At 40.0% G+C, this 16,374-nt stretch overlaps 1 protein-coding gene across 1 annotated transcript in view; it reads left to right on the top strand.

Annotated features, from left to right (window-relative positions):
- The window catches only part of PPIL4 (peptidylprolyl isomerase like 4), a gene marked incomplete at its 5' end in the record, with an annotated part of 19,653 nt that extends 7,880 nt beyond the window's left edge, over nt 1–11,773 (top strand). Inside the window, 5 exon segments of the mRNA XM_010707164.3 lie at nt 2,191–2,257; nt 3,123–3,234; nt 4,465–4,561; nt 5,169–5,307; nt 10,332–11,773. Coding sequence (XP_010705466.2) covers nt 2,191–2,257; nt 3,123–3,234; nt 4,465–4,561; nt 5,169–5,307; nt 10,332–10,550 — 634 coding nt within the window.
- Between the last annotated feature and the right edge of the window lie 4,601 nt (nt 11,774–16,374).

Below are 16,374 nucleotides of genomic sequence, written 5' to 3'. Positions count from 1 at the left end.
AAAAAAAAAGAAAAAAAAAAAAGATGGGCAGTGAAACCTACTTTCCTACAACTCTCTAATGTATATAATCCCAAATCATCTTTTTTTTTCTGGCTAGGTGTACAAGTCTACATACTTTGTAGAGGAATTTTCCTTACCTTGTTTCCCTTTTCTCAACTTTTTTGTATTCTTCTGTTTTCACCTCAAGGTGAGAGGACTAGAACTGCTTACAGCATTAAAGAAATTACAGAGTTCTAGTGGCACAGTGATATTCTCCACTTTGTTTTCAATACGTTTTCTAATTACTCCTGGGGCTGTGAATGCTTTAAAACCTGGGCTGTTTTCGCCGTGTTGATTTCACAAAAAAATCATACAAATTTTAGAGTCTTTCTCTTTAATCAGTTGTAATTGTCAGCTCAGGTTCTATCGTTTTTCACAAGGCACAAGTAGGATTTTCCCCCTCCCATGCTCATCTGACTGTATTTATCTGCACTGATGGTCACTTTTTACTTAGTTGTTCAGTTAGACTCCTAGGAACTTTGCAATTTTTTTTGTCTTGAACTATTTAATATTATCAGCAAACTCCATGAGTGACCTCCTTACTTTCTTAAGAGAGAATGACTATTTACTATGTCTTGCACTTGCTTATTAGTACAGTCATCCCGTGTGCTGTTATTGCTTAGTTTCCCCCAAAAGCTTTGTTGCAGGAATTTATTAGAATTTCCAGAGAGATTTCAAAAGAGTATCACTAGCACACCCCTTTTAAAGAACTTTAGTTAGGTGTATTGAGGTCTCGAGTAGGTCCTATTTATTCAGATGCTCACCAAGTCAGTCTTGTTCCTTTTCTGCTAGTTTGTGCAGGACTGACAGCAGGCATGCAGACCTGCAGACCACCAGATCCTTCACTAGACCCTGTAGGATGAATGTGAGAAACTGGCACGGCATTGCTATCCTTACAACTGGAGCATAATTTCTGGATGCCCTAGAGACTTTTTACAGTTTTTTTCTATCGGTTTGTTTAATAAACTGTTCTGCAGTCCTTCCACTTTCAAATAGATCCTCTGAATAATCCACAAAGAGAAGGGATATTGCACATGTCCTGCTTTCACAAATCACAGACTGCCTCCTAATTCTCAGCAACAAGCTCTCCTTTGGGTCATCAGTTACCCTCAGGTGGAGCTTGATACATTCTAGTTGCTCTCTCACATAAAGAGCAGCTCTGCTGCATTGCCTCACTGGCACAACTTTCCTAAAAAGGGAATAGCCATCCATGGCAGCATTATGCAAGCTGTCCTTCCACGTCTTCACGATCACAATAAGATCTTGCTCTGTGACCTCATACAGATCGCTAGTGCCTCCTGTTTAATTCTCATGCTGCATGCATTAGTATACAGGCACTTTAGGGAAGAAGAGGGTGCAGGTATCCCTGGAGGGATACTTTCTTCTCAATTAATGGCTGCTGCAAAGAATTCATATGGTTTGTCTGAGTAGTGTTTTCTCCTTTTTCTCATCTTGACCATCTTGTGGATTGTGTGTTAAATCCTAGTATGTTAGTTGCTCAGTGCAGATGAAGGACATTCAAGTCTCACACTGATATCCCATTTACTGTACTCGTTGACTGTTTCAAACTTTGTGACCAAAATTCTCACATTATAGGCGAGAGTTTGGCAGTATTTATGCAATGCTATAATTATTCCCATTTTGCATTTCCTAATCCAATAGTTTAGGCTTCGTATTTTCGCTCAGTGAGCTTCCTGATAAAATGGATGCTAATGAGCTACCCTCTAAAAGGAGAAATTTGTCACAATATTTATTTAAACTTTCCCTTTCCTTTCTAAAACCAGAATGTGAGGTTCATTTTCTTCCATTAGTGAAATGCAAAAGACTTGATCACCAGCAGTAATGTTGAAAAAGAATTATATTTCATCAGAATTTCATCCCTAGCTCTACAATTCATTCTTATTTCACATTTCAAGTTAAGGACTTGTGAGTTAAGTGTAGTAGTTACTCAATTGGTTAATGTCACATGTACTTTCTCTGTGCAGAAACACTACCGCCTTTCCAGAATCAACTGTTATAATACCTTTTAGACCTGTTGTTTTTTTTCCCTTTTATATTTTAACTGTTATTCTTCCTTTTAATCAATGCCTGCCTGTCCTATGCTTTGTGCTCCAGAAGCACTGACGTTTTAATTTCATGACAATTTTTCAGCTGCGAAGTGATTCGAGACTGGAAGACTGGTGAATCTCTTTGTTATGCTTTCATTGAGTTTGAAAAGGTATGGTTTTTAATTATGCTGTCTGTAGATTTTGCTTATGCAAGTTCATTTTCAGTATACTTCCATTAAAGAAGAACAGTAAAATCCTCAAGTGTGGGGTACCTAACATTTTCTCTTACTGACTTAGTTACAGAAATTGTAGGTCCTAAGGCAGGCCAAAGTCTTGATTCAGCCTAGCAATACCAATGGATATTTAGCCTGCCTTGAAGTCAGTGGATTTGGAGTAGGTCTTTTTATTTCCCAGAGCATGCTTTGTAACAGTTTTAAAGAGTAAAAGAAGGGAATGCTGGGAAAAAATGGAGGAGTACTGCATAAAAAGAGGAGAAAGAATTGAAGATAATAGATTTGTGTCTGCAGTACTGTACCCTATGTTCAATTTATAAATCGTCAGCTTTAAGCTGCTCTTACAGTGTTATTGATAGAAGTTTTCTTTATGATGTATAACTTCTTTACAGAGACTTTCTGATAGACTCTAATCTGTGAGGAAAACTAGACAGCACTGGAAAAGTCAGAAGACTCTTCTTTAGCCTACTTGTGTACTTAAAATAGAACTTCTGTTACCTACGTTGTTGTCCCTTACTTCCTTTTTTTCTCTAAATGTTACATACACTTTTTAAACTGGTGAAGTAAAATGGAAAAAAAAGATGGAATTTAGAATGTTTACATTGGGACAAAGCATAATTATTTCTTTTGAAATGATACAATGCAAAAACTGCTGTGGTTTGGACAATTTTAGAAAAATACTCTGTGGAATGTTGTTTGGAAAACGTGTACCAGTAAGCAGTTGAGTTTGTGTTTGAGCTCTTCAGTGAATACTGTTATGAAATGGTCACGAGTGTACGTTTTCTGGAAATGTTAATATCAGGAGGAAGACTGTGAGAAAGCCTATTTCAAAATGGACAACGTGCTGATAGATGACAGACGGATACATGTGGATTTCAGCCAATCTGTTGCAAAGATTAAGTGGAAAGGGAAAGGTAGGTACCCTTGTGATTCTTTGGCTCCTAATTTAATAAGCTGTGACTTCTGAACTGAAGTATATTATGTAAAGAGAAGCAATTAAGAGCTTAAATCATCTCATTTTTGGGGATGTGAATTTCCTGGCAGCACAGGAACACAGAGCAACAAAGTGTCTAGCTCTTCTCTTCACTTCTTCCATAAGGAAGAGTGGAAGGGTTTCCTACTGCTACTTTAACTGGGTAGGTCAGAAAGAAAAAAGACCATAGATTGTCTTTTACCAGATAGATTTTTGCCAGTTAATCATGAGCTCTCCATCTCAAACTTTAGAAGTGATGCCTTTGGATGCTTACAGCAACATAGCATAACAATACATTGTTACTTTCTGAGTACTTTTCATTATTCAGTGTATAGCAATTGAGATATAGGACAAAAAGTGAATATTTAGGCTAGGGTTATCTCCTCTGTAGGCCAACCTTATTGTATAGCTTGTGTGGCCTTTATTAACTGAATTACACGGAATTTTTTTCCAACGTAGATCTAAATTTTCCTCAATATTGGAAAGCTAAACTGTACTGTCATTTTGTTGGGCTTATCTGGTACCCATAGAATGACCTAGGCAAAGTGCTGTCGTTCCCCTTCGGTTGCTGTTTCTGACCTAGCCGGGCAACAGCGCGGTTTCAGGTATGACCGGGAGGTGGCAGCATGCTGCTATGAAATAGTATCTTGGTCTGTGAGCTGCTGTTGCCAAGTGAATGGACAGAAAAGCCTGTGATGTCCCTCTTAAATCCAGTCATAACACTTTTTGGATAGCTTGTGAATTCAGATGGAGACCTGCAGCTCTCAGAGATTTCCCTTGTGCACGTGGGAGTTGAAAGTCATTTAATAATGAGGGTAGTCTTTAGGAATTCTAAGTAGTGTGACGTAGATCCTGTAGAGAAAGAGGGACTGAAGCAGTTTTTAAGTCCTGCTTTGTGATAATGTTTGTATTTCATCTCCACTGTACATGAGTGAAGAGAAAGCCATATGCTTTTTAATGAGATCTGCAAGCAAGAGAAGCACAGAGTCATGACTTGTACTACACACTTTTACTCTGACATTCAGATGTCAGTATTGCTTCTGGAATTATGAATCTCTGCAGGGCTACGAAGAGCCCTCAAACTCATAAATGGAATGCAGTGGTAGGTGTGACTCTTGTTGATTTTTTTTTTCTTTTTAGTTCTGCCAACTGATCTTTTTTCTGCCAACAGGTGGGCAGTACACCAAGGATGATTTCAAAGAGTATGAAAAGGAACGTGATAAGCCTTCAAAATTTGCTCTAAAAGAGAAGGTGAAACCAAAGCAGGAGTATCCTTTTTCAGTCAGAGGCATTTTTTGTGCCAAGGAGAGCTTATGAAAGCAGACTGGGAAAGATTTCATATTATTAAAGCTTGCCATCTGGGTGTTTTTGCTACCACTTCATATAACCATCTCACTTTTGAGATGGAATTAAGCATTTTGCCTGTTTCATATGATGACTTGTGTGAATTTAATGAAATCAGAATATGCTGTTTCACTTTTGTGTTTTATTCAAGTAATTATTGTTTCCCATGTAGAGCCATAGAGTGGCATAAGGCATAATAGAGATGTTTGGTTTTGCATGGGATCTGCTGTATCCACAGTGAAAGAAGAGCGGTAACGAAATGATGTTTTGCGACCCTGTTTTCCTTGTGGTGGAAACAGAAAGCAGAAAACTGTAACTTGTTCAGAGATCCACAGATAGGAAAAAATAAAAAACTGAGATCTGGCTGTACAGTTTATCAGGATAAGATTCAGTTGTTTTGGAACAGTTGAATTTTTCATACCTGTATGTTTTGGTAAACCCTGTCTGGTAAGTTGGGGTTTGTTTCCTTTATGAACTTCTCTGTTCTTATATTTATTAAGTAACAAATCTGTTCTTAACCAATACAATCAGTACCAAGTATGACCTTGTGCTTGATGAGGAAGAAGAAGAATCTCAAACAAGTCAGTCACACTTGGCTAAAAAACAGAAGAAGAAAAAGCACTACCGCTCTGAAGATGAAGAAGATGACAAGAGGACCAAAAAATACAAGGTACTTATCTCTTCTTGAATTAATGATTTAACTTCATATCAGTTTGTTGCTCTATTAAGAGAAGCCAGGAAGAAAAGTAGTCTGATTTACAACTGAGGACCCTGTGTGCAAAGTTCCACAAAGTACAGCAGCTGTGAATGTACAGAAGGCTAATGTCAGTATCTGATTGTGAAGCGTTCCTGGGTCTTTCTGGACTTTGGAAGCGAGGCATGGATGCCTTGGCAAAAAGCCACTCAGACTAAGAGGCAATGTGGCCTCTCAAAGGGTGGAAGATCTTCAGCATTTTGAACCTGCTATTCCCAGTTATAAACCATAATTTCCGATATTCTTGCCAAAACTTTGGGTGTTGGCTTTCTCCCATGTGGAATCAGAAAGACAGTCTCTTTGCATTGTCTGTTTATTTTATTTTTATTTTTTTTTTAAGTTGTGTAAAATTTGTATGCCTGTTTGCTTGGATCCAGATTGTACTAGCATACAGTGCTGTAAGGCAGGCTGTGGGGAAGGCTGTGAGAAGGCAGTGGTTCTGCCATTCAGTCATTTCTCTGCAGCCTCTGCGGTCAGCATTTTCACATTTTTCTGAACCTGACATAGTCAATATGCTGATCTTTCATGGGAACTGAATGAAGGGTCAACTACTCTTGAAATTTGAACATTATGTAGAGGTAAGCTATGCAGAAAATATAAGCATCCAATATTTTAACAATGCAGATTTTGCGTGAGAACAAAGCTGTCTTCAAGCAACTTTGCAGAAAGTGATAAGGTTGCAGCTACAGTAAAAGAATCATCCTGGCATGTATTTTGAGTACTGTTTTGTGTACAGAGAGCATACGTAATTCTGTTGTTGCATCACTTCTTGCTGTGATTCTAAAAAAAAATTTTCTCACAAACACTGGCGGTGTTTTGTCACTTTTCATTGCCACTCCTTTGGCCTATTGCTCACTGGTGATATTAGTCTTCTAATTACTGCTTGTGTACTAACTGGACTGGGATCCTTTGGATGAGGAAGGATCTGGTCAGATAAGTCTGGAGCATAGAATTTTTGCAAGGGGTCTGCCTTCATGTTGTTTTGGACTTCCTCTGGTCTTTGTGGCTGATTCACAATGTGTTTTCAACATTCTTGCAACAAATATTTTTGCATGTAAGAGTTGCACTTGAAGGTTCAGAAAATACACATACAGAACTGGCTGGTCATTTGTTATCAGCAGAGAACATTTAAAAATCATTCAGATGTCTCTTCACTGTGCTCACATTCAATTTTGTCTCTACAAACATTCAGTAAGTGTTCAAATTCACGATCAAATTTATAACTGTAACTCAGTACATTCCATTTGAGAATTGGCACGTTGACTTCAAGTGGAGTTGCAAATAAAGAAATCGATGATTTTTTGGCAATCTTGAAACCTGTACTCAAATTCCTTTATCTAAACAAAAAGTACAACTGCGTATTTTTCATTGTTCACAGGGTCATGTTTAGCCAGTGCATCACAATGCATAAACTTATTTGCCATCACTTGAGGCAGTGCCCTGTGGGATTCTGCCCAGGCAGGGTTAATAGCACTGCAATGTTCGGTTGGTGCTGAGGGAAGAGCTGCTGCCATGATGGCTGCAGGTTGGACATGCCTGCTCTTGTACAAATGAGTTTTGTGTATTTAGTTCCACACAGAGTATCTGTGAGTGATTTGAATGTGACCCTTTTCAGGTAAACTTTGCTAGCAGCTTAGCTGACAAATCATACTTAGAATATACTATATATATATTGTGTGTGTGTGTATATATATATATATAAGTTTATAATTGAGTCTTAATCTGGGGAACTCTTACAAGAACCAGGGAGGGAGATGTGTTCTTGAGGCAGTGTCTGAGGCCTGCACAAAGCAAAACAGTATGGAACTTTTTGGATCAATGGTAGCGTATTTAGTATAAGCAAACTGTTTTCCCTTAAAGCTATTTTAGAAGTAGGAGAGGCATTTGAGGTAAAAACTTTAAAACAACAGCTAACCTAACACAATCAGTTGCTAAAGATCATAATGATTATGCATCACATACAGACTTCTGTCCTGAACCCTTAGTATTGCAGAGGTTTTAACTGACAGAGAGCAGAGTCCAGTAATAGAAAGTTCTGGCAACTGAAATTGAAGCTGGTGCTACCAACTCCAGCTATGACTGAAGAAAAGGGACTTTTATTTTCTGAATAGTTTCCGTGATGTAGAGTTGTTTTTCTGTTCTCTTACTTTTTTTTTTTTCTTTAGTGTATTTTGACTCATCCCTTTTCTTAGTTTGACACCGATTTCCTGAATCTTCAGCCTCGGAGCTGAATGTTAAGAAGATATTTTTGAACCCTGTGCTGTTTGATTTGATTCCAGAGGGCTGAAGAGGTAGGGTCTTGTGGCTGCTTTTAGTAGGCAACAGGATGTGGGTCTGGAGCAAGAGGCTGCATCAGTGTGTGGGTTTGAGAATAGGATTTGGCAGAGTATTTTGATTGCTTCTGCTTGAGATCCACATGGTGACTTTGTACCCTTAGCAGCTTTCTGGGTCTGTGGAGGAGTACAGCACATCTGATGGATTTCTGTTTGACATAGGCTCTCTGAATTTCAGATTTCTGCAGCTTGTCATTTTAGCAAAAATATATTGATCTTTCTGCTTTTAATCTCCTGCTCTGACTGCTTATTGGACAGTGTTTGATAAGGTTTGATCAAGATCTCCTTATTGAAAGGCCGTCTCTATTTGTTTGATCCTTTTAACCTTTCATCAGTGTGCTTTATGTACATAGAGATGGCCTATTTTTAATCTGTGCTTGTAGTCATGGTATTTCAGACTGGTTTACATTCAGCACATTACTACTTCTGGCAAAGTCAGTCATGACTTCCAGGGAAGCTTCTTTCCCTCTTTTAATAACTCCTTCCGCATGTGCTCACCAACACAGTACTGGATCATGGCTTATTTGTTGGCAGATCAGAGGCAGTGATCCTGCATTGGGAAACCTGGACTTCAGCAGTAAGAAAAAAAATCTGTTTCTAAGTAGTAGTCTTCTGCTTTCAACAGGAAAACAGCATTTTTCTGACTTGGGTAGTGCATAAAGGATTCAATTTCAAATACTGTTACTACTTCTATCAATGTAATGTTTTGAAGACTTAACATTTTGTATGCCAGAGAATTGAAAAAGGTAAAATGTTAGTTAAGGAGAAATATAACTAATTTTTTGAGAACTAAGATGCAATTCATCCTGTTAATTCAAATTGTTATATTGTTTCTTTAGTCTGTGGTGGTATTATCTGCCATGCCAACCTTTTTGTGGCACTTCCAGCTTCAGACATGTCCTGTACACCTTTGCCTCAAATGCTTTTTGAAAGATCGTTGCGCTTATCTGGCTCCATGCTCACGTGACTTTTTTTAATCCTTTCAGCAAGTTGCCCTTTTCTACGTTCAAAGCAGGCCATTTGTCATTACATTCAAGTCTTCACTAGCCTTTCCCCTTGTAAATGAGGAGTTCTGCTTCTAGCTGGGCCAGCAGCCTCTCTCTGATGTTGGCTTTGTAGATTTTGTACTGAGAGTTGTTCTGTTTTTTTCCCGATTCCCCTTGTGTTCTCCCTCAGCAACAAAGCACCCCGAAGATAGCAGGGCACTGTGCCCCCCACCTGCTTTACTGGCCAGTATTTTTGTCTTGGTCCACTCTGCTTCACAGCTGGGGGGTTTGCCTCCTGATGTTCACTCAGTCCTTGACACAGAGAGACATAGAACCCAATTTCCTGTTCAAACATGGAAACCAAGGATTTGGGGTTCGTTAGTAACATATTTGATAAAATAGTTAAAGGGAAGTTGTGCATAATTCTGAGGGTGAATGGGCAAACCTCTTATAAGTAACTGGAAGCAACAACACTCTTTATTTTTGTTTATTCAGATTCTAAAAATGTACTGAAATAGAGGTCAGCAGTAAAGGTGTAGAATAAGCATTTCACTACCACTGAGATTACTGTATTCAGCAGCAGCAGAAATTTTTGGTTATGTATGTAAAGATCAAATCTGTATCCGTGTGTGTGTGTGTGTGTTGGTCCTGGGGTTTTGTATTTCTTATTGCAACTGTAGAATTTCAGCATTATCTGCATAATCCTGAAGACAGCATTTGCTCTTGGGAGTTGCACTGGGGATTGTGCTGGTCTCTGCCTTTCTGGATAGAAGGTTGCTTGGAGGAGAGTTTCCACTTTTCTTTGAAATTAAAAAAAATTTGCTTGTTTGTGAATGTGATTTAGGTTTTAGCCATACACTATAGTAAATGTCACTACACATATTTAGAAAAATGAAAACTAAAATTAAGAAAGAAATATGATATATTTGGTGCAAGCGTTTCTCCTAACTCGTAAAATATACTACAACCCCACTAAATATGATCTATACTTACCAGAGTACGTGTTGGTACAAAACTGTCAGGAAGTATTCCCTTCAGAAGTGGCCACTGCCTTCTTAATGCCAAGTTCTATATGTATATTCCTGCAGGATTTGGAAACTGCCTCCTGTATTTTTGTCTTCCTGAATATCTTAATTGAATACTAAGAACAAAATAGTTTCTAGCGGTACTTAAAAATGTCAGGATGTTAAACACGTGTTAAAACTCAGTGTTTTTAGTAAGAAAATGTTCTGAGTTCTGTGACTTTCCAGGTGAAATGGTGACTTTCAGAAGGATCTTGTTCTAAACTGCTGTGCAGCTGGGGCCCTTATGGGTGATGGTGTTAGCACATAGTTGTTCCAGCATGTTGTGTGTCATAAATCTATCAGTGTGGCATTTCACAATCTGAGTAATGAATCCATTTCTCCTTCCTTTACTCTAGTATGCTGTGTCAGTGATTTTGTACCATTCACCTATTGCTGCAAGCAAAGCAGGTGTGTGTATGCGTGAATCTGTTTCACGTAGAATCGGCCTTAGACTGTTATGGAACCAACCATTCTTGACTCTTTCAAGCTCTTCTCACGCCTTTGTATTCTTTTCCACTTCTGACTGTAACTGCATGTCCATCCAATTCCTTTTACAGGATGCTGATCGAAAACATGAAGGAGAACGCTGTAGAGAGAAGATGAAGAGTGAGAAGAAAGACAGGCATCGGAGTCGCAGCCGATCTCAAGAGAGAAGTTACAGCAAGCATAAAGACAAATACAGAGAAGATGTCCGAATAAGGGACTGGGATAAAAAGAGAGACAGAAGCAGAAGTCCTAAGAAATCAAAAGACAAAGAAAGGTCTAAGTACAGATGATGGAGGAGCAGGAGATATGAGGGAACTAAAATAGTGTTTTCTTCCTGCATTTACAGCATACTGTCATATGACCGTGCAAGTTCAAAGCAGCTACGTTCTGTCAGCTGTTTGGCCTTATAATTCTTTGAATTCCCAGTGTATGACTTGGAGTAAGGCTTAATTCCTAAAAGTGTTTTTTTTTGTTTTTTTTTTTTTAAATAAAATGTTTAACATTAGTATAATGATTTGAGTCTCCAATAAGGAATGTTGTCTAAAGCTTTTTGGAAATGTAAACACGTGCTATCAAGTGAATTGCCTACTGAAGGGGTTGCAGTACATGCTTCCTTTCTGCGAGGAGAATGTACTTGTCCTTCAGCACTCTCAGATGCTGTGCTAAATGAGTATGATAGAGGACCTGGGAGTCAAAAATGTTATGTGCACGCTCCCTCTAAAAAGTGATCTGATACCATTTGCGTGAGTGCTCAGAGCTCTGTTTCCTTCTTTTAAAATGAAGAGCTATGGGTTGCCTTAGTCCTGACAGCTCTCACTTGCTGAGAACTGTGCAGTAGTGCTTAAAGGCATTGAAGTGCTGCACTGCTGCTTGCAAGGGTAAAGGAAGTGCTGTGCTGTGCTAAATCGTTTGCACTTAACTTGCTCTTTTGTTACATAGATCCCTTGGCTGTGTGGCGTTATTGGAAAATGCCTCTCAAAACATAAGGTTCACTTGCTACTTGGCACAGCTGCAGTCAGTGTTAAAGATCTTGAGCTCTGTTGTGTCAGGACATCCAGCTGTTGGGATGTCAGGCAAGTTATGCTGAGGGGATAAGAAAGAAGAAAGTGATCATTGGCAGGAAGGCAGAATTTGTAACTTGCACTGCACTTGCCAAAGCCAAGATGGGATTAATTTTCAGATTTTGTGGCAGAAGTGTATCAGTTAATAAATCTTAATCTACAAAGGAATGCAGGTATTGTTATCAGAGTCTGGGTCTTACTGAAAGTCAGCAGGCTTTTAAATGTCCAGTTTATTCCAGTGTACAAGATCTGGACATTTAAACAGTATTATTCAGTTTGCTTACATTTTAAGAACGTGCATGCTCGCCTCTTCCTCTCCAGAGAAAAATCTTGTGCTGATAAGAGGGAAAGAGCAGCTAAGGTTGCAGCATTCAGCATTTCTTCCTCCATAAAATTTGTGATGACTCGGAGGAGTCTGGTCTGGTGAATAAATTTAACTTTTGTGGTTGTGGTTTTGCTGTGGTGTCTGATTCTGTAGTAGGTGTGTAATAAGTTTTTGTAGGTGGGTACGTCTCATTGGAACTTGATTTGAAGTACAAAACCAACCTCTAAAATACTTGGTGGACAAGAAGAGTTGGTCTGCCCTGGAGGCCAGGAGCAGTTTTACTCTGCTTGATGAGTGCATTTGAATGCACTGTATGCAGAAAGTGGACTTCAGACCAACAAACTCCTATGAGAAGGCTGCTGCTGAAGGGACAAACGAATTTTACTGTATGGCTGAATATTCTGACTAAGCTGGCCAGGCCAGATGCCTACAGCATTCAGACCAAACTGAGCAAGGATACTGAAGTGTATTATGTACAGATAGGAATATTCTTTCCAGAAACAGCTGTATTCCCTTTGGTTTGTAAAGATTAAGTGTACTTGGCTTAAGAGGCTGCCTTTGCTAATTCTCTCCTATCTAACTTGTATATATTCCAAAGCATGGAACTAGAAATTCAGTTTCCCTAACGGTGTCTAAGTTATTTGGGGGCTTGTATGGAAGCCTTCTCTTGGGAGCGTGTTGGGGCCTGGGGCTGAGTTCTGCACACTGTTCTCATCAAGAATTCTGCCTTCAATAGAGGGTTTCCATAGAACCTCACAAGGCCAAGACGTGATGCCATTAGGAGTAGTGCTGCTGAGGCAGTACATTTTGTCATGTTCTTCCTGCTTTGTTAAAGAAATGACATTTGTGCTGGCATGTTGTCCTCAGTTCTTCTTTTTTGGTGGCACATTATTAATGTGAAAAACGTTGACCTAGGTTGAGAGGGAAGTGGAGGTGCTGAACATTAGGTTCTTGCTGTTTTTCAGAAGTGACAGTCATAGTAAAGAAAGGTTCTTCTCTGATGAAAAAGCTGGATTCTTGCTGGATACCCAAGAATCCCTTTTCAGGAAAGGTGATAAAAATGACTCAACAGCATGAAGAGTTTTGGCCGCCCTTTGCAGGCCTCAGTTGACCCCACACACACCTGTAGGGCGTAGGAACAACTTAAGGTATAAAAACAAATACCCAATTCCTGGAAAATGTGCTCACTTCTCAGCAGCACGAATGGCTTCTTCTCTAGCAACAGGCAAATGCTTAAGATCTAGAAGTTTATACAAATAGTGTATGGAAATAAATGGTTACTTTTGTGTTGGTGACCAAGGAGTCTTAAGAAACAAAGCTTAAAAAGAAAAAAAAAGAAGATAAGCACATTGAAAAGTCTCTGCTTTTCAGAATGCCATAGAGTTTTTAAAAATGTACCTGATATCTTCCCTAAGCCTTTCATGGTAACTCTGCTTTTGCTCTGCTGTGTGCTCTGCCTGCTGGCTGATGGACTTCTTGCTGATGACTTCCTGTTCTTTTTCCAAAGCTCACTGATGTGTTCATGAAACTCACTGAGCATAAGCTTGGTTTGAGATTTGTGGAGAGGAGGGAGCTGACAACACGTCAGCTTTCTTACCCAAATCCCATTTGGTCACATTGACAGGGTGTCACCTTCCTCTGGGTTGTGTGCTGCAGTTGTTGTTCTGCACAGTCCTGTATGTGGTTGGAATAGCATGCCATGTGCTTGGGGCTGCTGAAAACCTCTGCAAATAAACCTGGCCTGCTTTGCTTTGTCCATGCAAACCCAAAGAACTTACTTGCTTGAACAAGCATGTTTAATTGCATCATTAAAATGTTATATTCAGAATTTTCAAGAATCTTATAAGTATTTATGAATTTGCTGCTTTTGCTTTTGTTCACCTCATTCTCCTGTAGCATGAGTGTGCATATAAAACTCAGGTATTACTGACTAGAGCATTATGATTTTGGCTTGTAGGCTTACTAGGTAGATGACTTTCTAGGTGCATAAATGTCAATCGCCTGTTACATACATAGGAATGCTCTACAAAATATAAAAATCGTGAAGTTTATGTATGTGTTGTGTAAGTTTATGCCACATGTTAGTATTTCTGTGTCGCTTGTGTCTGGCTGCTGTGAAGATATGCTTTTTGTCAGTCACTGAGTCAACGGCCTTGTTCAAGGTGGTGTGGATGTTAAAAGCCTTCAGTGAGCTGTATGAGGGTTTAGGTTTACCAAGCATTTGCTAAATCACTAGAAAAGAAAGACTGTTCCAGGAGCTTTCTGAAATTGAAATCTTAAGCTAAAGAGTGGTAGACTTTTGAACTTGAAACTTGTTTGGGGGTTTCTGGTTTTAAAAGGTACTTTTTATATAAACTTAGTGGAAAACACTTGACTAATAGCAGGATTTTTTTTTATATATAAAAGGGAGACCAAAAATAGTTATTTTAGATGGCAAAAACAAGTCGGGTTCCTGCTGTGTCAGATCTTAAGATGGGATTGTAATTTTCCAAGAAGTAAAAGAAGTTGTCCATCGGCTGTACTGTTCGAATAAATGTCTCTCTCTGCTCTGTGGTCAGATGCAGACCTTACTACTGCTGCCTGTTCTGTTGGGGGAAGGTTTGGAAAGCATATAAAAATATCTTTCCTAAAGACACTGATTGTTTACCAGCCTGAACACTGGGTTGCCTGTCAACAGCTTCATGCAGAAATCCAACTGGATCTGTTGAGTGAATGGTGTAAATTTTGGGGGCAAACACCTGTTTCCAACAAGTCAAAATTTCCAGGGTCTCCAGCAGTGAGAGAATTTTACTGGCAGAAAAATGTCTAGACTTTGCCTAGTAGTGCATAAAACCGAGACTTAAAATTGAGAGCACACCTTGTATTGTGTAACAACTTCTTCTTGGTGAGGGTTGACCGAGAACCTGGGTTGTGGTAGCATGGAGTGAGGCAGCAGGGAGAAGTCCCTACCTCAGGCTGATGATGGTAATCCTGCCCATAGGATTCTGTTTAACTGCACACTTTATCCTGGCTCTGGTCAGGGACTGGAGAATTCTCACATATGTTTGTTTGATTTTCCCAGCAGGTGAACTTTTCTTCTATGAGGAAGATGGTAATAATGCGTTTCTGTGTTTCTGATGCAATGAATGAATGTTTCCTTTAACAAAGCAAATAACTCATTGGTGTGTGTAGACCAGAGCACCTGTGGCATTCCCCGCTACAGGTTCAAGAGAATGTTTTTCCGTACTCGGCATGACATCTTATCTATTGCCATCAGGAAGGTGGGGCTGCACAGATCCTACTGAGGTGGCAGGCCTGGTCTCCAGGAGCTGCTGCAGCAAGGCTGTTCTGCTTGGAGGCTGGTATAATCCTTTCCAGTGGCAGTCCAGTTGTTTCACAATGAAGCAAGCTCTCAAACTTCAGCTCAGCATAGGAACATCCACGAGTTTGGGTTCTTCCCCAAAGAAGACCTCTCTCACTGTATCCATTTCCTTAATTACAACACCGTGGAGAAACAACAAATTGCACTGGGAGTACTAGGCGTGCTTGTCAGCACAAGGAAGCAGCAGAAAGAGGAAATGTCTACGAAACCATGGCCCTGGACTGGCAAATGTTTATCTGTGCTGGTGAACAAAAGGGTTTGAGACCATTTTAAAATTCTGTACAATCATCTGCTTTGCGTGGTCTGCTGCCTCACACCAGCAATTGCCTTGGTGCTCTTACCAGCTTTGGCAAGGAAGGTAAGGGTCCTCCTGGCTGGCTGCAATTTGAATAATATTGAAGTCTCATACTCATAGCTTGTTCATTAACTTCAGTCACTGTAACTGTTTGTTAGAAAGGACTGTAGAGCGAATGTAAGATTCTCTCATCCGACTTTTTTCTAGTTGTTTTTTTTAAGCTCTGCTTTAGAGTCATGGACTCATTAAGTTTAGAAAAGACCACTAAGATCACCCAGTCCAACCTATGGATGGCTAACCCATCCCCACCATGCCCACTAGCTGTAACCCTCAGTGCCCCATCCACACGGTTCTTGAACACCTGCAGGGACAGTGACTCCACCACCTGCCTGGGCAGCCTGTTCCAGCATCTGACCGCTCTTTTGGAGAAGATATTTTTCCTAATGTCCCCTGGTGCAACTTAAAGCCATTCCCTCTCATTCTATTACTTGGGAGAAGAGGCCAACCCCCACCTTGCCACAACCTCCTTTCAGGTAGTTGCAGAGAGCAACAAAGTCTGAACAACCCCAATTCCCCCAGCTGCTCCCCATAAGACTTGTGCTCCAGTCTCCTCGCCAGATTTGTTGCTGTTCTATGGATGCTTTCCACAGCCTTGTTCCCATATTAGCAGAGTGTTTTGCTGAGAAGTGAGAGTTAAAAAGATACTCTGTGATGTCATACGCTCTACTCCATTGCATCCCTTGGTTGTAAGCAGCTTGGCAGCTTTCTTGTTCCTCTCTGGTAGCATTTTGTAGGGGTGCTCTTGTGAGGATGCCCTTGGCACTCTGCCTGGCTCCTTCCTCAGGATGTAGGATCTCAGGCTCTGGCTGTTCTGCTGTGTTATGGGTATTCTTGGTAGCAGAAAGCTGGCAAGTTGGTGTAGTTGTGACCTTAGGAACTGTTTCCAATGTGGCTGACCTGCCCAGTCAGTGCCACCCAAGTCCCAGAGAGATCTGTGCTGCATGTAGGTAGGTCGCATGCTGCCCTTCATTCTGTGCTTTTTAAATTTTAAGTACCTTTTTTTTTTTTTTTT

Source organism: Meleagris gallopavo, chromosome 2, assembly GCF_000146605.3.
Source record: "Meleagris gallopavo isolate NT-WF06-2002-E0010 breed Aviagen turkey brand Nicholas breeding stock chromosome 2, Turkey_5.1, whole genome shotgun sequence".
NCBI classification, from domain to species: domain Eukaryota; kingdom Metazoa; phylum Chordata; class Aves; order Galliformes; family Phasianidae; genus Meleagris; species Meleagris gallopavo.
The sequence above is the reverse complement of the archived record's forward strand: the minus strand, read 5'-3'. Positions and strand labels throughout refer to the sequence as shown.